The 24,686-nt window shown below is 41.1% G+C and overlaps 1 protein-coding gene across 1 annotated transcript in view; it reads right to left on the bottom strand.

Annotated features, from left to right (window-relative positions):
* The window catches only part of LOC137147603 (transmembrane protein 132B-like), a 198,251-nt gene extending 174,440 nt beyond the window's left edge, over positions 1-23,811 (bottom strand). The window contains exons 1-2 of the mRNA XM_067539937.1: positions 23,703-23,811; positions 20,901-21,792 (exon numbers count right to left, since the gene is read on the bottom strand). Coding sequence (XP_067396038.1) covers positions 20,901-21,792; positions 23,703-23,811 — 1,001 coding nt within the window. The remainder of the gene's footprint in view (positions 1-20,900; positions 21,793-23,702) is intronic.
* Positions 23,812-24,686: the final 875 nt, after the last annotated feature.

Genomic DNA, 24,686 nt, shown 5'->3' with positions numbered 1-24,686 from the left:
AACAAAGCAAACTTCTCTGTCACTTAAATTAAGGCGCTTATGGTCCGTGAACCCAGTTAACTTGTGAATTAACCTACTTCTTGACTAAAATGCTGCAGCTGATCCTCAGGACTAGAGCTGTGTGACATAGTGCGGCTTTGAAAAGTAATTTAGCTCTATTTTCTTTGTGCAACTTCAATTCTTTAAATTACTTTCTCTTATGTCAAATGGGTTGATACATCTGTCATTCTTAATTTCCCATTCCAGCCACAAACTGCCCTCTCCATAGCACTTAAATAGTGTATAATTACAACTAATTATTGATCACTGAGGGATTACTAGTTGACAAATCTAATTTTCTCATTGTTATCAAGCATGACTGACCATGGACCTGAGAGCATAAAATGTACCTGTGCTGTCTTACATATCCGCTGTTGTACAGAGCTGAGTGAAGAATTATTATTTTCTATGAATATTAGTATTTCAGATGGATATTGCAGTAGTACCTGGAGGCCAATGGGGGTCAGGAAACCATTGTTCTAGGCACCGAACAAAAATACAGTAAATGACAGTCCCTTCCCCAAAGAGTTTACTATCTAAAAGAATATTCTTTTAAATTGGTGAAAAACTTCACTTCAGCTGGGTTCACGCTCAGTGCTCAGTTTCTGCAAGTGTTCTTTCAAGCAAGATAGCTGGCAGGGACATTAATGGAAACAGCTAATTTTGTGCAAACGCTGCAGAACTTTTCTAGACAGTGAATTTTAAAAATTTGCCATCTTGAGTATTCCTGGGGGAACTCTGATTCTAACTGGTTGGACCCATCCAATCAGGGAAAGGGAACATACCACGTGACCCGTGTGCCCAATCAAAATAGTTTAGGCATTGAATGTACACAGGCATGAATCCTAGTCTGGGCCACTAGCACTGTTCTCTAACTTCAGTAGCCCAATTATTCCTAACCCACTTGTCCACAATTTTCCAGTCTGTGGGCATACCGGAACAAACTACAAGCCAAGAATTGCTCACAAAGGTTACTCAGCAAAAAAAAATTCTAAGAGACCTGAGAAAACTCAGGAGCTGTTCCCATATAATTCAGGACTGGGAAAGGGGTAACGTTTTTCTAATATGTTATTTGTTATGAATTATTTGCCCTCTTCTACTTTGCTAGTGTTATTGACACACGATTCACGTAGACAAAAATCCCAGTGTAAACATTTCTGTACCCTTGGGGCCGAACGACAGCCCTTCTAGTGTGGCTCTTGTTAAAGAGTGCACAGAATTTATCCCCTCTGTTACACTCACAAACTGAATAATCATTAGAGCTATGAGGAAAATAAAATGAAACCATTCAGTTCAACCTGAAACTTCAGTTTCTTATTGTGCCACGTTGCCTGTTGGGAGCTGTAGTTCAGGCCCCCATTTTTCATAATAGGCCAGGCTCCCTGGTCGGATTTTGTGTCCCATGATGTGACACAGATGCCAACGGTCATGCTCATATAAGATGTAGTCTACAGGGGGAGAATGGGACACCAAGTTTCCAAACTACAGCTACTTTGAGGCAATGCGGCATCATACGGAATTGCAGTTCAGTGTTGAGCTGACTCAACTCAACTCAACGTTTTGCCACTTCCAAATCAAACTTTTTCAGGATTTCTGTCTATAGAACAATTTCAGTGCTTCAATTTTTCGTCCTGTTTTGGGGAAAAAAACAAAGCTTATAACAGAGAATTTCCTGTTGCTCCAAAATTCGGATCTTTGCTCAGCTCTAAGAATTATGGTTAGACAACTGGAGCTAAGGAGCAGGGCCAGAAAACATCTTCATGGGGTGAGAGCAGGGCACTGGCCATTACCACACAGTATGGCAAGCAGCAAAAAGAACGCAGCCCACACCTTTCAAAAGATAGAGAAGTAACTTCTGCTGAGTGTTCTAGTCCACCTGCAACAGCCCTGATGGTGTTATGTTCTATCCAGGTATCACATCCCCTTAGGCAGCAGAGGCATATTTTGCCCCTTTGAAATAACAGTGATACGAGTTCTTTGCATTTACAGAGCACCTTGAGGCTCAATGTTTTATAAGCCTTAATAAAGCTTCAGAACAACCCTGCAAAGTAGGCAACCATTAAAACGCATATTTTACTGGCGTATAAATTCTAACATAAAGACATTACGCAAACTGCAGCACCTCAATTGAAGGAGAGGGAACTGTATCTAGGAATCCCTACTCCCCAAGCTTCGCAACCTTGCATGGCTTGCTAAAGGCCTTCCTATCTTATTAAATCCATCTTCCACGCCACTCTCCCCCCACATATTGTCCTTACACTGTGCCGCGGGGAGCCTGCCCCACCCTGAACTATGCTGTCTCCCTAAATATAAAACTAAGAATCAAAATCTCATGCAGGAGAATCGCAAGCCTCTTTCTTAGGACTTTAGCTGAATGTTTGGGTTTTTTTCAATGAATGTACTCTGCTTCTGCCCTATGAAAGTGGGACTTTTTATTTTAATTGAATGAAGCCCATAATATGTGCATCAGAACTCATTTCATGTGGAACATTAACTGTACTTCTTTGGTTCTACTAGTCCAAAAAAAAGTACTATTGAGCAGCAGCAAATTGCCAATGAGCTTCAGGTATCTGAATCTATGGACCAGGTCCAAAAGATGGTACATATTATTAATAAAACCTTGTCTAGAGCACACAGAGACGGCAGTTGATTGATGGGAAGGAAAACGCATCGCTTTTAGTTATCCTTTAATGAAACTGAAGTGCTGCCAGGATTTCAATTATGGTCAATGAGATTCCCTTTAACAAGAACATATAAGGTTTCTCAGCCATGAAAGATGTGTCATATAACATGAGCATCAAAAGCATTACTCAGACTCCCAGGGGAATGCACACAGAACACCCCAACAGAGATACTCTTTGTGGACTCACGTATTCAGAGTCACTGGGGGAACTTTAGTCAACTCAGCCAAACAACCAAACAATATCAATACTGCCTGTACAAGTTACAAGTTAAAAATTATTCATCTGATTCTGATCTCACCTATACCAGGGTGACTTCAGAGAGGTTACACAAAACTTGTGCGTGTTTACATCAGAGCAGAATTGGCCCCGCAAGGAACTAGTAACAAACCCCATACAATTCCAATCGCTGCCATTTAAAATGTTTTGGTGCTTTTGGAAGGAAATCTCTACTCCCATTTTACACGCAAACGGATCAATGGGAGTTCAGCTTAAAAATCAATAGCACCAGATAGCCCTGTGTGCTATATCCAAAGTAAAGTAAAGTTTAAAAAAGACTGAACCAACAGGTGCCTTTCCTCATAGCCAGCAGGCTGCTGAAATGTGTCACTAAATAACATCCCTTCTACTTCAGACAAAATGATCACAACACACACCTTGTACCTTTAATCAGCTGTATCCCTTGCAAACCTTTCAGAATTGTTTACTGTACAATTGTATTGTTAGGCTGCTTATTAATGCTGAAGAGGCAAGTTCAACAAAGTCTCCATAAGCCTATTGCATATAAGTACTTTTTTAAATACCCAAGACTTTAAGGCATGGATAAGCAGGCTACCTACTGGACATACTGTAAATCCACATGAAAATGCAATAAATCTCTCCACAAGCATACAGTGAAATTACTGCAGACGTTGATAGCTTCTGAATTAAACAGGTTTGCATCTTGCACAACACACACTGAGGTGGTTTCTGTCCCAGATTTAGAAGATATTTTTGCTGTGCCTTTTATCCAGTTGGTCCTCAAGCCATTTTCTAAAGTGATTGCTGGGGTGCAATGAAAGGTGGGGCCAGAAGATCCAACCTTCCCCTCCCCTCTGCATCCTGCAGGGATCTGCAGAGAAGCACACACACACACACCACTCCAGTGGCTCCCAGTCCCACCCCCAGCTGGGCAGCTCTGTGGCACAGGCATTGTGTATAGGGATCATGCAGAGGTCAGGCTGCTGAGGTTCCTCCACATCTGCAAAGGCAGCCGAGTCTACAACAGAGAGCTGCTGGAGCGATACAGACTGCTGCTCTAGCCTGGGCACCCTAGGATGGGAAAGGTGAGAGGAGCCCAGGGCCGATGGGGGCTTGAGGAGACGATGGTCCCAAGTAAGGAAAAAACCCTCCCTGTGTGCAATGGGTCCCCCTCCCCATCACATACTCGGCCCCATGAAGACATCCCTGCACCCCGCAAAATCAGCAGCCCTTGACCTCCTCCTTAGGAAAATTCCAGTTGCGCCCCTGAGCAATTGTACCAAGTGGCGAACAATTTAGTTAATTTCACCCACCCCTGAAGGGTGGCCATTTCCAGGGTGAAATGTAGCAGCTGCTTTAAAAAGCTTTCAGTATGCTTCTGTGGCTAAGGCACTTAGGGTGACTAGACAACAAGTGTGAAAAATCGCAACGGGGGTGGGGAGTAATAGGCACCTATATAAGACACAGCCCCAAATATCAGGACTCCCCCTATAAAATGAGGACAACTGGTCACCCTAAAGGCATCAGTCTGAGAGTCAGCAAATCCAGGTTCTGTTCCTAACTGTGACGGTGACCTTGGTACACTCACTTATTCTCTTTGTACCTCACTATCCCCAGTTGGGAAATAGGGATTTTGCCTTCCTGAGTTTAGACAGCATAACGTATTATGGGTTTGACACAATACAAGTCATAATAATAATAATAATTTGTAAAACCAGGGAATGATACCTTGATTTTGTAAAACCCTTTGAAATCTTTGGGATGAACAGTGCTATATAAAAATGCCAAGTATCATCATCATCAATAGTAGTATATGGACACACAGCAGTTTAGGAAAAAAGAGGTGAAGAACGTGATTGAAACAGCAGGCACAACATGAGTAGGCAAGTTGTAATTACTGAACTTGGAATGTAGCCAGGACACTGGGTTGAATTACTCTACTCTTGTGAAAAGTAATATGGGATCTTTACATGACCAAATAATCAGGACCTTGGTTTTACATCTCAGCCAAGGGGATACCTCCATCAACAAAACACCCTGATGCCATATTGGCGCACTGATTCAATGCTAACAAGAGAATGAATCACTAACCCTGACTCCAACCGCTGCAGCACCTATGATTTCAGAAGTTCCCATCCAAGTATTGACCCGGCCCAGCTCAGCTTAGTTCAGGACATCTGATCATTTATCTTGAGGTGGTATGGTTTCTTTCATCATTGTTTAACTGCAACACTTTATAAATTTCTAATTTCTAGTCAAGATCTAATCTATCACTCATCTATTTTATGGTCTGCAAAATTCAAGGATATCTATCAGATTTCCCAAGAAAAAAACGAATATTAAAAATACTGCTTTCTCAAGCCAAACCACACAGTATGAACAAAGTTCTCTGGACTGTCTTATGACAAGGTGATTAATAAGCATATCAAGAAGAAAGAAATGAGACCAAATTATAAACTACTGTAACTCTTTTACTCATCCTGGGAATAATGAATGTAATTATTTTAGGAGAGCAGTACAGATTTCAACAGAAATCATCTTAGTTTTCTTGTCAGTCAAGATGCTATTCATCTCAGCAATAGCAGAAACAGACAATGAATTTGCTTAGTCCTAAAAGAAAGGTGTAACTATATCCTAGAGAAGGATATTACAACCATAAAGAAGCATCTGTGTTTTAATGAACAAAAACAAAAAACAGCAAGCAAAAGAAATATCACAATAAACTAAAGCTTGCAAAATTGTCCAGAAAATTTACCAGCCCAACCATAGCTTCTGCTCAACCATCCTTTTCCACGATAATGATCACAATGGGAATAAACCCATGTTTAATTCACCCTGAGTGAGTAGAATTTTACAAGTCTAGGCTGAAAAGTTCTAATTTTTTTCAACAAGCTTAAGTAAAATGAGTTTGTGAGCATTTTGCAGATCTCTCTGGCTTAGTGTCCAATTCACAAAACGTTATAACTCAGACACTCATGTCACAAAGCTGGGGAAAAAGAAGTGAAAACTGTCTGCAAAACTATTCCAGGAATTCGATGCTGAATTTACTAAGGAATTCATTTAGATTGTAAATTATTTGGGTCAGGAACTGTCTTTTTGTTCTGTGTTTGTACAGTGCCTAACACAATGAGGTCCTGGTCCATGATTAGGACTCGTGCACGCTACAAATAAATAATATTGAATTTCAGCTTGTGGTGTTCATGAAATTCATGCACGCTGAATCTTCTTTCTATGAACATTTGCAAACACAATTAAAGCAAAAATTTGTCAAGGTGAAATGAGATTTATTTTGTGACAAAACAATCAATTGTGAAACAGAAGTCAATCTTAAAGAAGATTAAGCTGCTTTAATCGTGACATCTAACTTGAGATCTTGGTTCAAGACACATCAGTAGACGCATTTGAGGGAACTTCAAGTCATTGCTAACTTCTTGTGCCTTGTCTGTTCTACAGGTAAATAGAGGACTATTGGTATCCAGTGATATCAGTCTGGAGAAAACAAAATTAATTGTAAGGGTCAGGAAAAAGAGACCTATTATCTTTACTAAGTAAAGCCATCTTTGCAAAAAAGCTCCCCTTTGAATTTTTTATTTCAGACTTAAATAAAAACAATGAATAGCAGAAGTCTTATCTCTTGGCAAGTTTACCTACAACAGCAGTGCTCTGAATAAAACTAGCTTCAGAAGATTTTAGATCAGATTTGTGTGTGTGATTTGAAACATATGTGAGTCAAATACATCTTGTATTATTTAGCATTTATATAGTCCTGTACATGTCCTTGCTATCTTGTGGAATACACAATACAGCAACCCTGAGGTCCTAGACAACTTCCCATCTAATTCAGATACAGGACATAAAGAAGAGTTTAGGTAAGGTGGTAGAAGGCATGGGGCATTGTCAGTAAACAGATCAGCTTAGAAGAGAGTCACAAAAGGGAATGGATTTGAAGCTGGTGAGGGAGAATTCATGGCAAAAGGAAATGAGAGACTGTTCCAAGCACAGAAAGTGGCATGAAAGGAGGTGTGAAGCTGAGAAAATGAGAGAGGGCCCAGTGCTGGGAGGTGCAGAGTGCATCTTAACTTCAATGGGATATGAGGTTCCTAGGCAGCTTGTAGCATCACAGATTGTTTAGAAGTAGGAGGCTGAGAAGCAAAGAGAGCCTGAGGGGGGTGCAGAATGTGAGGAGAGCTTTCTAAGACAGGACTGGAGTTGTGCCTGGTTTAAAGGATGAGGAACTTAAACATAATGCAGAAAGAGCAGGACATGCCAGTGAAGGGATCTCAGCTGGGTGAGAGCAGGATATGATTAGAGATTTTTTAGCAGAGGCATTTTGCATGAACTAGAAGGCTGCCAGTGAGCAGGCTAAGAAAAAGAGGAGACAGACTGCGGTTCTGTCTCTAGCGGTGGAAAGGAGGGATTTTACAGATATTGTAACAGAAGAAGGGGGCAGGACTTAACAAGAGCTGGGGTGGAAGAGAAAGAAATCTAAGAGACTATCCAGTTTGTGCACTGATGGAGGAGGAGCCTTGAGGAGAAGGTTCTGATGGACCAATAATGAGATCAGGTTTGGCTATTCTGGTGTAGAAGCGGCAGCGAGATACCTACATGAAGACGTCCGAGAAACAGGCAGAGAAGCAAGCGTGCAGCAGTCTGCTTTGATCAGGGTGAACCAATAACCGAAGCATGAAACCTTGTCAAAACTCTGTGTCCGCCCACGAGCTGGCATCCTGGAAACCAAGTAGCCTATTCTGGCTGTGCTGGAAGAAGGATAGGAGACACTGGATGTGGTTTAATTAGGCCACAACTTTTTTCTTAAATGTCTGCGAGTACCCAGCAGATAAAAGTGTATAGTGCAGGTAATTCCATAATCATTTCAATATATACCTACAGGGCTTGTCAGCTCTCCCCTTACCCACCCAGGTCCCCAGCCAACCTGCTGCTGGGACCTCAAACCCCTCCGAAGCCATTTAAAGATTTTAAGCACAATGCTACAAAGAAGTGAAATAACTTCAACCGTAAGAGCAATTGTTGTGCCGCCGGATGTCACAGTCATTTGTCATTGTTTTCTTCTGACGCAGCTCTCTTGGCTCATCTTGGATCCAATAACCTTGCTATTACTTTTTCCCCTCATATACTGTCCACATTCATTGTCTGAAGCGCGTATGCCAGCCACTCTAGTTCTCTACCATCTATATGAAGTGTTAAAGATGTGGTATAAGATATCAGATCCTTTCTCTGCTTTTTGCACATACAAAGTATCTTTCAGTTCTTTATGGTCACAAATTAAGAAAGAAGGGAGAGGGACAAAACACCATGGTCTGACCTATATTTCTTTTCTCAAGCATTAAAATGAACCCATGCACTGTCAGAATATTCTAAGAAATATATTAAATCTTAGGCATTTATATTGCTCCCTTCACCATGTGGTGTGACCACCTCACAATCTTTAGTGTATTTGTTAATCCTCACCGCAGCCCTGTGAGGGAAGAGAGTGCTCTGACCCCATTTTACAGATAGGAAACTGAGGCACAGAAAGACTAAGTGACTCATCCAAGGTAACACAGGAAGTCTGTGATGGAACAGGAAAATGGAACCTGAATCTCCCAAGCCAGAGGCTAAAGTCCTACCCACCGCACCATCCTTCCTACATTCATCTGTGAAAAACACCACACTGGGAAACAAAGGAACAAAGTCTGCTCTGTTGCACCATCATGGATATGAAATATTAGAAATTAAACTCAATGCAATCACTCAAAGTAATACTTCACTGATTTCAAGTGGTGTTAGGCCTTATTTACAGCGGTGTAATTGACAGCAGAATCTGAACCAAAAGTCTATCTCCCGATTAAAGCAAATTTAAAGATGCATGCATTCTACTTTCTGTTTTAGTACTGTTCATTACACATAGGGCCACTAACTACAGCAATTCAATTTATTTCAACAAGACTGAGACTTACTGCCTTTTCAACTAATGAAGACCTGCATTGGGATTTGCTCCATGTAGTCCCTGGCTAGCAGCATACAGCAAAGAAGCATTCAACACATGATCCAAAATAGAGAATCCCCATCCCAAACCCCATGTTGGTTGAAAGTCATTAGGGCACACAATTTGCATGAACCCAGCAGATGTTCTACAAGTCAGAATGTTCTCCCAAAGCGAGGAACCTTTTTAATCTACACTGATACATCACAAGCTTTGTGAGGGGTTAAAAAAAAAAAAAGTAATTGGCTACATAAAAATTTTACCTCACATCTGGCTACCTTTAAATCACTCTCTGTACTATTGAATATTTAATCAATATTGTCAACTGAAAATAGCTTTAAATTCATTTCTAGTTGCTGTTGAGCTCAGAGCCGGTTCTGTAGGTGCAAATTTCACCCAATTAGTTCCATCTTTTGCTGCTTTTACTTCCCATTATTTAAATTGCCATAATATTTTCAGGCCACAATCAGCTGCCCCATTGCGCAAGGCGCTGGAGTAAAACAGACACCCTCAGCCTCAAAGCATGAGACAATAAGGTTTTGGAGAAGAGCCGTGGTAATCTCTCCAGACAGAAAAGGCTGGATCTTTGAGACGTCAGACAAGAAGAGACGAGATTTAGATGGGGCCTGGATGAGAAAAACGTCCAAGTTAAAGGGTGAAAATCCAGCAGATGGGATCATCAGCAGGGGTTGATCCCATTGACTTCAATGGGGGCAAGATTTAATCAAAGAATTTTTTTTTTTTTAATAATCCAAAACATTCTGCCCCTTTCCTTCACTGGCAAGTGTATAACTCAGTTTCCCCTACATCCAACGTTAATGCCCGTCTAGATATCACCTGTGCTCCAACAGTAAGAACCTAGTTCAGCAAAACAACCAACCATATATTTGACTGTAGGCATGCGAGTTTCCCATTCCTATCCAGTGAAGTATTTAAGCACATGCATAAAGTTAAGAATATGCTTAAGCACTTTGTTGACTCAGGGCCTAACCCAGTCAGGCTCCATTCTTGACTGTGCCCCAGCAAAGCAATGCATGTGCTGAGTGGAAAAGGGAAGTTGTCAGGGAGTTGGACACAGTTCCCCGATTCTCAGCTGACTGGTGTAAACTTCAGGGAAGCAGCTTTAACTTACATGACTGGTGAAAGACCTTTCCCCAACAGAGAATTGAGAATAGCAGAGTTTCATTCCACTAGGCCCTATATCCTGACCCACTCCCTGCCTCCCCTTCCCACCCAGACATATCCATTCCCACCTCCCTACAGCTCCAGAGGAGAAGGAAGTACATGGTAGAGCCACCTCCGCCAGCTTCGCGGCAGCCAGAGAAGAGGGATTCTCCAGGGAGACTCTTCAACCAGTCTAAATTCACTTTACTTAAGCAGCGCAGTGGGAACTTTCTGGACCAAAGAATCGAGCCATCATCTCCAAGATGGTCTACCTCCATCTTGGTCCTAAGATGCCTGTCACGCTGCAGCACTATGCACCCTCATCACAGCACCTCAGGCGAGGCTTACAAAAGACCACAATGCTTTAGAAACCAAAATGCCTCCTGAGCCTTTTAAGGGACTATCACACATTCTCCTCGGTACGCTCTCCATGATGTGCATTCTGCCACCTCTGCCTGACATCACTCTCGAGATCTTTTCACGTTTCGAAACAACATATCAAGTTAAGCCGAAGCTGGCTGGAGATAATTAGCTGGAGCTGTCATACTGAAACTTCAGAAGAGAAGGATAGGCCTGAGAAAGGGCTTGTAAAATCCCAACTACTTAAAAATGTAAAATCTCATTCCATTACTGTCAACAAGGACAAATTTGTGTCAAGTCTTCGGGTATATTGGCACCTCCCAAATACACTGGAAACATTTTTCACATCTCTCCCTTGTTTGCTGATTCTAACAGCTCCTGCTAACACCAGTGTGGACAAGAGGCTGGCAGGGCTTCTGTTATAAATCTTGTTTTTCCAATAGTTTGTTACTCAGATGTAAAATGATGTGCTTCAGAGTACACCACCTGATGCAGTGCATCTCATACAATGTCACTGATTATGCATGGCCCACTTATCTATTTCTAATGCAACCCGGTATATGAGGTGCCAGTTTATATGTTGGTTCCCTTCAAGTTTCCATAAATAACTTTTTTTCTTTACATTGCACAGTTATGTATGTAGAGATGTACACAGTATACTAAGTTATTTTATATAAAATACCTATCTTCCTAGGTGCTGAGATAGCCTCGGTCTTTTAATGTGTTTATCCTCCCAACATCCCACAGAGACAGGGGCGTGCTATTTTAAGCCAGTGAGATCATGGTGCTTTTACTTTTTGCAGAACAGAAGTCAGACAGATAGAGAGTTATTGTAGGTAGTATTACTCCATTGCGATCTCATTGTGGTTATTTCTGAGACTATTCCAGACCTCTCATACAGTACTGAAATCAGACGCTCTCTGCTATTCTGCCTGTTTTTTGTATGAAGAGTGATTACTGTTCTACTCATTGTAGCAGGTAGTTGACCTTTATCTAAAATTCCATTAAATGGCTTTGCTAACTGTGGCTTTGTGAGTTCTTTGAGATTTGATAGAATTAACCGGGACATTTATCCTCATTTGGACATTTATCATTATTTAAGTTTTTTAAGTCTTAGTTTTTTCTAAACATATTTCAGGTCATTTTCAGAAGTTCTTAAAAAAATTTTCCCTTACCCTTAGAGGATCCTCAATGGTGAGAGAGACTGAGTTTACCAATGAGGATAGCAATAAAAAAACAAAACCCCTCTAATAAAATATTTAAGAAATTCTCTATAACATGTCTAAAATACAGGCTCTAGTACATAATGTGGTGATAAAAGACTACGTGGTGAGTTGGATCTACACAACAAAGCATTTTTACCGTCTCCAAATCATGCTGATAAAGGGCATGAATTTTACCACTGAAAATAGTGAGAACATCATTGAATTCAATGGGCACAAGATCAGGCTTTAATTCTTTATGACCACAGCATCATATAAGCTATGTCGCCATGCCATGCCACTGTACGTAATACATATTATGGGTGGGGTTGGTGGAGCAGCCGTATCACCAGGATGGAAAAAGACACCCCAGCATATCATACTCTCAAACGCTCCATCAACATGCAAAGGGGTCCTACCTGGTGCCCCAACAGAGCTGCCCCAGAGATTCATGGATTTGCAAGACTGGGCCAGATCTAGGAACTACACAATGACTGGTGCGATGTCATCAACCATGATCACTCTGGCAGGCACCATGGTCCTTCCTAGACTATGCGTGTTTGATGATGATGATAGTGCTACTTATTAAGGTTATTCAACACTTCATTATAAGTGTCTTCAGTTGTTTAGCCTGAATAATTAAAGTATGGCAAAGTGTAAAGTTTTCCATCTTGGGTGCCTACCTCAGGCTGAATTTTTTTTTCAGGGGGGAGGGGTGGGCGGAGGGTGGTGGTGGTGGAGGAATCAGTAAATGGGTTCAACCATTTCAGAGGACAAGACTGACGGGGGGAGGGAGGAGGAACACATTGTTTTGTCCATTTTAAAAATTATAGCAACCTCTTTGAATAGCTCTTGTATCTCCATGCTTTGAAGCAGGGATTTTAAAATGGGTGTGGGGCTGGCTTTTGTGTCAGAGATGTGCTTTTGCTGTCTCCATGGAAGTCTGCCCAAAATTTGGCCAAGTTATAAGCCTTCCCAAAAAAATCAGTTTGCACGTGCTCAGCAGAGGCTTGCTTTTAGCAGCTAAACTCTTTAAAGATTCCATCCTCACTGAGCACATTTGAACCTCTCACAGCTACTATGGCTGACCAGATTGTGCATGAGCCACCCCCAGAGAGCAACTGAGACTGCTCCAACCCAGAGCTGCAGGGGGCTCAGAAAGACTCTCTCTGTAACTGCTGCTCCAGGCTAGGTTAGGGCCAGGCATTATAACTGGGAGCAGAGAGCCTGTCTCACGCATGCTTTCAGTGACCCCATATTGGCACCCAGGCAGCATAGAGAAAGAAGCCATTTCAACTGAATGCAGGGGAGAAAAACCAGACAAGAGGGGAGAGAAAGGAATAGATTACAACAGGGGGTCTGGTGAGACTGGGACTGAAATGGGGAGGGAGAAATTGGGACTGACTGGGCAAAGAGAGTGGGTCTGGGAGCCAGCCACTTAGGGATATGGGTGGACATTCAGATCTGAGAAGATGCGGGGGAAAGGGAAGACCTGGACTTACTGGACCAGGAGACTGGACTAGGAATTAGCGAAGGAGGCAGGGAAGAGATTTCACAAGAAACTGGGGCATGGTACTGGCCAGACAAGAAGACTGGAACAGTGAGACTGGGGGAGTGGGACGACTAGGATCAGAATCATAGGTGATAGAACAAGGGATGCAGGGGGCTGCCGCATTCCCTGGCTTGAAGTGGTTTCAAGGTTGGGGCCAAACAGGTAGCCAAGTCCATGCCCACTAGACACATTCCCCTCCAGAGCCTGGAGCGGAACCCAGCATTCCTGAATCTCACCCTTCCTCTGCTATCAGATAATCGCTGATAAACCCCCTGGCTGAGTATATATCTCATCCCCCTCTAGTGCTATTTTGGGGATGTATCTGGGTCGTGTAGTAAAGGAGGCTGTTGTCTGTAGGATCCCTACCTCGTTACTCACAGGTGTTGGAAAGAGTGGAGTGCATGAAGCAGAGGACTGAAGAAAGAGAAAGGACAGCGGACTGGTTAAGGCAGGTCATCGCTGCCCTGCAGCAATTAATTTTATCCCAGCCTCTGCCACAGAGTTCCTGTGGGATGCTCTGCAAGTCACGTAAACTAAACATATCACTAATTGTGTGTTCCTCATTTTCTGGGTGCCTGATTTGAGACCCTGGGGACTGATTTGCAGCAGGAGTGCCGAGCACTCACAGTTGCAACCAAAGTCAATAGGAGCTGTTCTTCAAGAATAGAACATGCCATATAATGCTACATATTCTAGAAATCAAGTCCTAGGTATCTCAAATTGGGCAACCAAAATTAGTGGAAACATTTGATCTTAATATCTCTGTACATAAACTCCCTATCTGGAAAATGGGAAAAAGCTGTGAGTCACTCCAATATGATAGTGACAAGAACCACAGAGAAGCCCATGAGCAAATAAACAATGGCTTTCAGAGCAGGATTTGAACCATGTGCAGTAAATAAGCTCAGGGCCGCACACTATGAAGAGGAGGCAAAAAGCGAGAATAACTGTTCATTAAATGAGCACCATGCATCCTGTGCACAGAATGAGGTGATGGTCCTGTGTGAAAATAGCATATGATGTAATTAAAGGCTATCAGTCAACCTTAATTCTGACATTTCCTACCTTTTGTATACCTGACTTCACAACCTTAATAATGTTCTTTTAATGTAGTTTGTGTGGTGTGCACACACATCTCATGTAGACGTGATTTGTGTCCGTAGTGACTGACTGTATCTTAAGTGTTTTAGAACTTTTCTCCCCCCAAGTATTCCCAGGTCTCCCATAGTGGTCTCCTGTAATGATTTAATTTTGTGATTATTTATTAACAGAGAGGAGATTTCTGATTATTTGAGAAGGTCCTTTCCCCCACCCCCACTCTACTTGTGCTGGATTGTTATGCTAATGTTATCTCTTGGGCTTTAACAACTAGTCGTTTTAGTTGTGCAGCCAACATGTTCCTGCCTTGCTACCTGATTCATAATGATTTAATTTTAAAATGATGAAGGCCATGTTCAGTATGTTCCCGCTACTCCACCATGCTGTGTTCCCAATATTCTGTGTTCTCTTTTTTTCCTAGGTATTTCAAGGTCTAAAACCTTCTGTTTGGTTCCCCTTTTTGCTTTCAGCAGCTATTGGCAGGAGACTGGCTCTTACCCATCTTTTTCTAGCCTTCTATAATACCCTTCATGTCTCTACAGATCTTTCATCATTAACAAAGTAGTCTTGTAAATTCTATTTTAATGTCCTGTGTGATTTTTCTCTCCTTAGTAGTCAGACATTTAACCTCCTCTGTATGGATTTATGTTTATTAATATAAATTCTTAATATCAGTTCTGCTAGTGAGAGTGATTAGTAAAAGCTAACACTCCTGTATTTCACCTTGTACTAATTCATCCAAAATCAAAAAGTAATTTACACTGCTGCAATATGCAGACTGTGACACAGAAAAAAAATGTATAATCTCTTTTCTTTGGGCTGCTTGGGCACCAAATATCTGCTAGGTTTTTAGCTTCTATATATTCCTGCCATTCCTCTTAACCATGCTGATGACTGCATCCCACCTGCAGCTCGTTTCATTTGTCTAGTATAGGATTCATTACCTGACGTCTGTCCCTTCCTATTATTATTGGAATATCTCCAATCTGTTTCCATTCTGACAGAGGATTAAAGAATAATGGGTCATTCACATTAGGTGCATGTAATGTATGCTAATAATCCTACCTTTTATCCATGAACTCAACAAATTGCTGTTAGTACTTAGCCTTGCTTTATTTCTAGATTCTTACTCACAAGTAAAACAGAGACTTGGAAAATAGCACCGATGCTCCACAAATTTCTATAAACAAAGTCATGGTTTCTTTTCTTGTAACCAAGAAGTGATTATCCATTACCTCCATTAAATGCTCTTCTTTGACACAAAAAATGTTTTCATTTTTCTTTCAAATGCCTTTACTGTCCCAAGATAGTGTTAAAATAACTGTACACTCCAGGAAAGAAGCATTAAACCATCCCCAGGTACAACTATTTGATGAGACTTCTGTCTTTTCATAATAATCATTCTATCCTCTCATTTTTATACAACTCCTCCATTTATATCAGGAGACTCCTTTTGTAAAAAAAAAAAAAAAACTGATATACTGTCCCTTTTTCTCCTTCACAGTTTCCATTTTTTTCTCACTTTATAATGTATTGTATTTCCATGCATATTACTTATTCTGAACAGGTTAATAGAGTGAATTGTCATAGGAGACATATGTGCATCAGAAGACAGATTCAGCCTATAATTCCTGTACGAGTGCACTTACCACCTTTGTAGGGTTCTCCAAACTGCTTAATGTTAATAGGCACCAGAAGGGAGCATTGTGATCATCTAGTCTGACCTCCTGCATAACACAGGCCACAGAATTTACCCAAAGTAATCCCGGTTTGAACTTTTTCAAACCAATTCAGTCTTGGTTTTCAAAAGATTATTCCTACGCAGAGGCTTTGCAGCAGCTTTCGCACATGTAATTGGGCAGCACTGCATAGGATCTCACCAGTGATAAAGATCAAGCCCAAATCACCACTATGGAACGTGCACAGCACTAGCAACATTTTTCGTAGAGAATTTACTATAGAACAAAGGCAATGGGCTAAAGGGTGGAGTTAGAGCCCAATTTACAAAGCTTATGCTTTCCAGAGTTTGGCATTACTCTGGTAATTTTTGTGGATGTGCATCTCTGTCTGTCTTTCAAGTAAGACAACCTCCATGGTCTGCTTTGCAGAATATAAAGCAATAAATGTCTGCAGAGACTGATTAATGGTCAAAGCAAAGCTGAAGCCTTTAATCAATCTTAAATTCCATTTATTAAGAGACTCTTACAAAGCCAAAGATTATTCCTATTACTCAGACATAGCATCCATAACATAAAAAAAGAATAAAAATATATTTAATTGGTGAATGATTGAAAACAGTATGCTGTATCTCTCCAGCTCACTTTCCAGTTGCAACCCACTCAAGATGGGGATAGCATTAATAAATGGGAGTGGGTTTAAAAAGTGAATAGTTGTTCCAGGAGCGAACTGTGTGGTAAAGAAATTGTTGCTGGACACACAGAGACCAGCTTTCAAACACAGACTTCTTAATAGGACCTGTTCATTGGAAAATGCAAAATTTGTACATGCCAATAAAGGAGCTTGTGTTGGCAAATTGAGTCTACAACATCAGTAGAGATTCAGGTGCCATTTGCAAGATAACCAATTCTGGAAAAAAGTCACCCCTTTGTTAACATTCTCTTTTGGTATGATGACGGATACATTTCGAGTGCTTTCTAAAACAGATACATTCCCTGAACGACAGCTACAATGTTTATAGCTTTCTTGATACTGTTGCAACCAACATCCACCAGCAAATAACTATTCTTTTTCCTCACCATTTGCCAAGAAGCTGTTAAGCTTTGTGATTTCAAAGCAAAGTTAAGATCCCAATATTTTACCCAAAAAGGCAGAATCAGATTCTTTTTATGGACTGAAATTCAGTATTTACTAGTACAAAATTCAGCACAAAATAAAACACTGCACAATATAGTGTATGAAATTCTACAGAGGCACATAAAATTGCACACATCCATTCTTTTTGCATACAGTCATAGCAATGAAGTTTGCATCACAGTGAAATCTTAAAGGTGATTTGATTTTGATCTATAGTCTTATATGAGCCAGAATGGAATACATTACACTCCACTTGTAACAGACACAATTTAAAACAATAGATTATACTGAGCAAAAACATATTTCCCAAGGCAAACATATTCACATCAATATATTTTTCTCTGGTGCAAAGACACAGATATTCTAGGTATAATAACCTTCTGGGTTTTTATGGACATTACTAATGGTCTGGAAAAAAAAGGGAGAGCCTACAGAGGAAAACTGCATAAATTAGATGTAGGAGCTATAGTGATTTTATTTCCCTCAGCATAATGCCCTGCTAACTGTGTAAACTTTAGTTGAATAAATTCTCCATAGGCAAAGAGTAAATGTCATTTGAAATTCTCATAGTAACAACAACGGCCTCTGCTCCCTCCAGCCAGGAGCATCAGTGAGCAGGTAAGCGATCTGCATTCTGTCTCTGACCTTCAGCATTTAGCTTCCTGAAATAAACACCCACTGTTTCTTTGGCTATATAGGAAATCCAAACACAGCAAAAGAAGTGACTTGCCAGGCAAGATTCTGAGTAGTGTCTAATTCCTTGGGGAGTTTCAACTTTGATTTTATAGGCTGAATATAAAACTAGGATCCAAGAATTTCAGCGCTAACATGGACTCCCATTGCAGTCTTGAGTAAATTACTTAATCTCTCTGATTCAGCTCCTCCATATCTTACATGATTTGGGTGGATTCATGGGAACATAGGAACAGCCATCTGACCTCATGACATTGGCCCATCTAGTCCAGTATCCTGTCTCCATCACTATCCATTAGCCAATATTGTATGCATCAGAGGAAGTTGCAAGAAACCCAAAACTAAACATTACAGAATAATTTGCTCTGACCATAAGCATTTATTGGTTTGTGTGGGCCCTGAAGCATGAAAGTTTATATCTCTATTACACATTTTTACTCTAGGGACACAGGGACGGTCATTCACTCTGTTTGTACAATAGACACTGATCAACTCTAACTGCAATATTCATGTTTCATAATAATAGGAATGTTACATTATTTTTATATGTTGAATTAATGTTTGTAAAGTGTGGTGACGCTAGCAAACCAGGTACCAACTCCTGCCAAGATTGCACGCACTGGCTAAGAAATAACAAATGCATAGCTGGAGACCAGACCAATTCACCTGTGTTTATACTCTATGAAATGCTTCCAAATTCCTGCATGTGTTCATCTCACTTGTACAGTCAATATTCCATGCTATAAGAAAATAGGTAAATTTTGCTTTATAACTTTGAAAATATTTGCTCTGAATTTGTGAACCCAGGCACCAGAATTGTCCCCATGCACCCAGAAGGGCTATCAAAATCAAATGGGCCATCAAGGAACATTGCAATACAAAGAATTGGTTAATGGCTCTGTTGCACCTTGGAATGCTATGTGCAAGGAAGCTTGTTCTGTAAGATTGGAAGCTGAATGAAGGAAATAAAACAAAATAACAGGAAAATTGTCCATCTCTTTGTGGTTGGAACTCTGATAGGGCTAGAGACCCCCAAACTGAAGCCAGAGATCCCCAGGGGGTTACTCCTGGGTTCGCCCTGAAAGACTCTTTGAATTGACATATCACTACAACTTGGTCACTCAGAGGATTTAGATAATAAATCATTTGGTGAAAATATATTCACCTGCTTTAACCTGTTAAGAACTCATTTCTCTTTCCTAGCTAATAAACCTTCAAATAGTTCATTACAGGATTGGCTACAGGCATTGTCTTTGGTGTAAGATCTAGGGTACCAATTGAACTGGGATAAGAGACTGGTCTTTGGGAGTGGAAGCAACCTGAATATGGTGTGATTTTTCAGTGTAAGCAACCTTTATCATTAAGACCAGTTTGTCTGGGTGGCAAAATAGCCTGGAGAGTCTAAGGGGACTGTCTGTGACTCCATGGTAAGACTGTTATAGTGATCCAGGAGTTCAGAGTTGTTGCTGGCTTGGTGAAACAGAATGATAGAACACGCCACCAGTTTGAAGTGTCTGCCCTGTTTTTGACAGTCTGCCCTGACATAGGCACTCACAGTCGTGAGTCATCCAGACAGCGTGACAAAGTGCTCAGAAGAAGAAAGGTGCTTGCACAAGGTTTATTATTCATTCACTTTGAATCTTTGTCATGGATAGTATTCTTTTGTCATATAGTACCCCCACCTTTATAGATCTAAAAATTAGGAGTAAAATTGTGTCTGCTTTAAGTTGCCAGCATGCATTTGCAACTCCTCCTTTCCCTCATGTTTAACACTCTCTTGGTATGACACTTTCCAATTACCTCTTGGCCTTTCTATACCCTGAGTGTGGCTCCCATTTCTCTGAGTTGTGTCTATGTGTCGTTCTTAACCAACTCTGACAGTTAAGGGCACAGCAACAAATATACAGCACTAACCCTCATATTGGTTAAGAGTGCCTGCAATCAGGATACCATGCAACTCAACAGTTCTCTGATAAAACTGAAATACACAAATCAAGCTGGTTGGAAAATTTCAAGGAAAAATATTTCTTGTGGGTTTATTTTTCCAGTTCTCCTTTGCTGTTAAAATGGGAAAGTACCAAGCAAGCAGTCATTTAAGCTTGAAAATAAATGAAGTACTACTAAGGGGAGGAAAGATGGTTGGTCTTGTTATTAAAACACGGAATTGGGACTCAGACGATCTGGTTCCAAATCTTGACTCTGCTACAGACTTCCAGTGTGACCTTGGGCAAGTCATTTAGGGCATGTCTACAACACCCCGCAATTCAGACTACGGGGGAGCAGGGGTCTAAATAGCACTGCACACCAAAGTGCTGCACTGCAAAGCCCCCCAAATGGATGCTGCCAGCACAAACTAAAAGGTTCCTATTCTGCAAACTACAATACAAAATAAGAACCTTTTAGTTCCCACCCCGCAGCATCCACACAGATTTAAAGTGCAGCACTTGGGTGTGCACCACTATTCACAACCCTGTAAGATGAATTGCAGAGAGGTATGGACAAGCTTTTAATCTCTGTGTCTCAGTTCCGCATCTGTAAAAGTATGTGGCTAACATTTCCCTAACACATGGGAGTGTTGTGAGGAGTAAGAAATAAAAATTTTCGAGATGCTCAGGTACTATGATAAGAGTCTATAAGAGCGGATAGCTTAAAGATACATCAAAGCAGTGAAAAATGCCAATTATAAAATATTTCTCTTGCAAAATGGACAGCCATAGTCAGCCATTCTGACTGGCGTATAGGAGGTATGATGAGTAGAACCAAAGTGAGTTAAACTAGTCATAATCAATAACATATTTTATAAAAAAAAAATTATATAAATGTTAATGGCATAGACTTCAGTGTCAGCTTCCAAGGACTAAATCCTATTGGGCTCACAGATACTTAAAGAACACTTATAGTTTTCCCCCAAGCTGTAGGCCAAATTCTGAAATAGTCTCTCAGGCAAAACACCCACTGAATCTATCACCCCCCACAATGGATCTATACCTGGGATGCACTCAGCCCTTGTGATTTGCTGGATTGTTCAAATACATAAAAGTATTTAAAAAAAACAATAAAAAATACCCACTTACCTTAATGTAAACTGATCTGCTAAGGAGTCACCAGTAAGGGACACATGAAAGGTTACTATGTCACCTTCCTTGACAGGGTTGAGTGGTAAGTGGATCATGATGTTCTCATCTAGCCTCAGTGAAGATTGTTTTAGTTTGTCTTGAGTTGGGTAAACAATGATGCTACCAATCCTCTCCACAGGCGGCAAAGCCTTGTGCGCATTATTCTGCCCTGTGTGTATGTTGTTTTCCCATTTCACATCCTCAGGAGAACACTCCCCATCTGTTGCATATATCTCATAGAAGAGTTCCACAGTAATCCCTTCCAACAAGTCTGCTGTCTGCTCATGCTCCAAAACCAATGGCGGAGGTGAGCTGAACCAACCATGTGTTAATTCCAGTTCAGCAACACACAATCCTAGATGACCTTTCAACCTACAACTCGCTACAACTTCTCTGGTCTCCAGGAAAGCAAACATCTTCACACAGGGCAATCTCTCGGCAGAATCGTAGTCATCCCAGTCCTTCCCTGCGACATAGAACAAGGCTTGCACTTTAGGCCTGTTGGAATATACGGAGCTATCGATTATGTGTGATTTTAATTTCCAATTAAATGTGAATTTATTAATGAAACCAAAAGGAGCAGAAGACAGCATTAGGTCCTGGGGAACAGCTTGTTCCACTAAAAAGGGTCCATAAGTGGCATGTACTACAGGTGGCTGCTTCTTGGCTTTATATATAAAGAATGACTCCACCCTAGCCTGCAAACTGGAGTTCCTCATGATATCTTGATTGGCTTCTTTGAGGAAAAAGGAAACATCAGCACTGGAGAGATGAGAGCTAATGGGGAGATAGACCGGCAGATTTGAAAATCTGTGTGCACTGTCCATGATTCCTCCTCGGCTTTCCACCACTGCAAACCAAACGAAAAAGAAAACAGAAGAAGAATTCTATTTACTTAGCCATTTTTCTTCAGTTTCTCTCAGAAGCAAGTATTTACTATATACATCATTATTGTTAGTCAGGGTTACAAAGCATTTAAATATTGTCACCGTGAAGGTAACATTGTTCACTATTAGACCAAACATACCAGTACTTAATGTTCCGTTGTTCCTCTAATCCCCTTCTAAAGTTTGCCTTAAGGCCATGACCCAAACCCAACTGAAGTCAAGTGGGTTTTGGATCAGGCATTAGCAGCAGATATAAGGCCAGGTTCTAGTTTGGTTTCTGCAAAATTTTATTGGCTGGATTTTCATTTGACACAACCGAATCAAACCCATGAGTTCTGCACATCCAAGTTCCAACCACACTTTGGAGGATGGGCAGTTAATAAAACGAAAGGTTTGTGTTTTGACCAACAACTCTAATAGGAAAAAGACAGGCAGTTTGGGGATTGCAAATCTGCATCAATCCTGATTTGGTTTTGCAAACTATAACTAGCTTTAGTTCAGACATGGGTTCCATTTAGAACTGGTTTGAAGCCTTTTGCTGAAACGCTTTTTTCAATCGAAATATTTCACAGACACCTATGAATTTTGATGAACATTTCAGTGGGATGATCTCTCAGGTCCAGGGGTGCCCCAAACAGACAGAGACAGCTTGCTCTTTTCAATCCAAAAAACGTATGTTTCAACATAATTCCGTTTCACAAAAACCTTCTAAAGGGTTTGATTTTGTTCCAACAAGGAAGGAAAACAAATTTCAAAACCTGGAAGTAGTCAGAAAACAGATTTATCATCCTCTATCCAACTTTAGTTCCATTTTTTTCCCCTACCACAAAACATTCCGGGAGGAGAGAGAGACATAGACTACAAGGTCTTGGTTTGGGCCCATCTCTAATTAATAATAAAGTACAGTCCAAATGAACTATAATACTAAAAGAAAAGGGAGGGGAAAATAATCTTTTAAACTAACATTTTTTATTGTATGGCAAAAGTCCAGTAAATATTGATCCTCTGGGAAATATTGATCCTCTGGGAATCATACCAAAATCAAAGAGAATCCAACTGATTAAATATAAAGCAGTTCCATAAAGGTGAAGTAACAGGAACAATGACAGATTCTAAGGTCAAACCTTTTACAATCTATATCTAAATCTCAGGGTGCAAATTTAATGTTTGTCATGATGCACAATGCTACAGCAACAGCAACAATTACACCTGTTACATGCCAGATGACTCAGATGCTGTCCGACAAAATTTAGCATTGATAAAAGCTGCCTTGTATAAGTTACGTATTTAAGTGTTTAAGATGCTGTGTATAAATTGTGGATTTAGCAAGGCTACATTTCTTGAAGATATGTTATAAGGCAAATCTCTTCATCTATTCGCCCTTGACTTTGCTCCATTCTTTTTTTTTTTTAAACAATTCCACTCATTTATATTTGATTGCTTGATGTTTTTTCTATTGCTTATTTAAATCCCTTTCACATTTTATGATAAAACTGCTTTTTTTTTTGCTATATATTTCGATTTTTTTTTTATGTGGTCACCAAACTGCTTTTTCCTTGAATGCACAAGGATGTATAAAAACCATAATAAAATGCATTAGCAAAGAACAATATTCATGAAAAGCATCTCCTGTCCCGCTTGCATGTGCACATTTAGCTGAGATACAGCCACCATGAGTGCAATATAAAGGCTCTGGGTTTAATTGTGGGTTTGCTACAAATTCCAAGTCAGCAGCAGTGATGTTGCAATGCTCTGGATTCAGGGGACAAGTCTACACTCCAGACTAGCTTCTAAAAATGTTGCCACCGTATCACAGGCAACGGCATGGGCTAGCCACCCAAGTGCAGTCCCACCCAGGACCCAGAGTACATACTCGGGCTGCCATGGCTGAGCTGCTGTGGTGAGTGAGCCAGCTCGATCAGTGCTAGCTCCATTATGCTGGCGTGTCCTGCAATCACACTTCCCAGTCGCAGTGTAGACATTCTGAGTCACCATCTGGATCCTGGTTCCTCCCTTGCTCCTGGGAGGAACTAACCTGTACTAGTTCTATACATAAATTATTACTAGGACTAGTACAGATTAGTACTAGTACTAATTTTATACAGATTATTTCCGCTGGTAAACCAGTTTATCCTATCCCAGCTACGCACAGAAGAAGGGAAGCCCGTGTCAGAGAGCAAGGAGACCCTGACAACCCCCATGTGGGAGCACAGCCAAAGTCACAGTCCAGCTACTCCATTGTCAGTCACTTGGGGGGTGGGGGAGTTTCTCTTGGAGGAGAAAAGGCATGTTAAGTTAACCACTGCACTTCTGCATTTTTTTTCATGCCGGGATGAACCAAGGAGTGGCTCAGGAGCTCCCTGAAGCACGCAGGGGTCGGAGAGAATAGTCTTCTATGGGAAGTCACAGGAGAGGCTGGGTGCAAAAGCATCTGTGGGAGAGGACAGGACGTGGAGGGGTTCTAAAGTAGCATGGGACGGAGCAGAAGAGGCAGACCGAAAGGGAGAGGCAGTCAAACAAAGGTGAAGCAACATGGAGTTGTGTGTGGCAGCTACCCATGAGCTGGCTAGCCTAAGGGAGGACCAGCAGCTGTCAGTCGTGCCAGGGGTGGGAACCCAAGGCAACCATCAGAAGGTGGGGGGAGGAATGCCAAGGACAGCCTGGTGGGCACAAGGAACCTCCAGAGCCACCTAACAAGATGGTTCAGCGAAAACAACAGGTGATCAAGCAGTAGCAACGGTAGAGCCCTACGACTGCTATAGAACTGGGGAGCACATAACATTTTAGAGCCCACAAGTGCTTCTTGGGTTGACACGTGGTAAAGTATAAACCTGGCCATTCTTTTGCCTAAGAGAAT

The sequence above is a fragment of the Emydura macquarii genome, unplaced genomic scaffold (assembly GCF_026122565.2).
Source record: "Emydura macquarii macquarii isolate MOO-44397 ecotype Brisbane River unplaced genomic scaffold, CSIRO-AGI_Emac_v2 contig_554, whole genome shotgun sequence".
In the NCBI taxonomy this organism is placed as follows: Eukaryota; Metazoa; Chordata; order Testudines; family Chelidae; genus Emydura; species Emydura macquarii.
The sequence above is the reverse complement of the archived record's forward strand: the minus strand, read 5'-3'. Positions and strand labels throughout refer to the sequence as shown.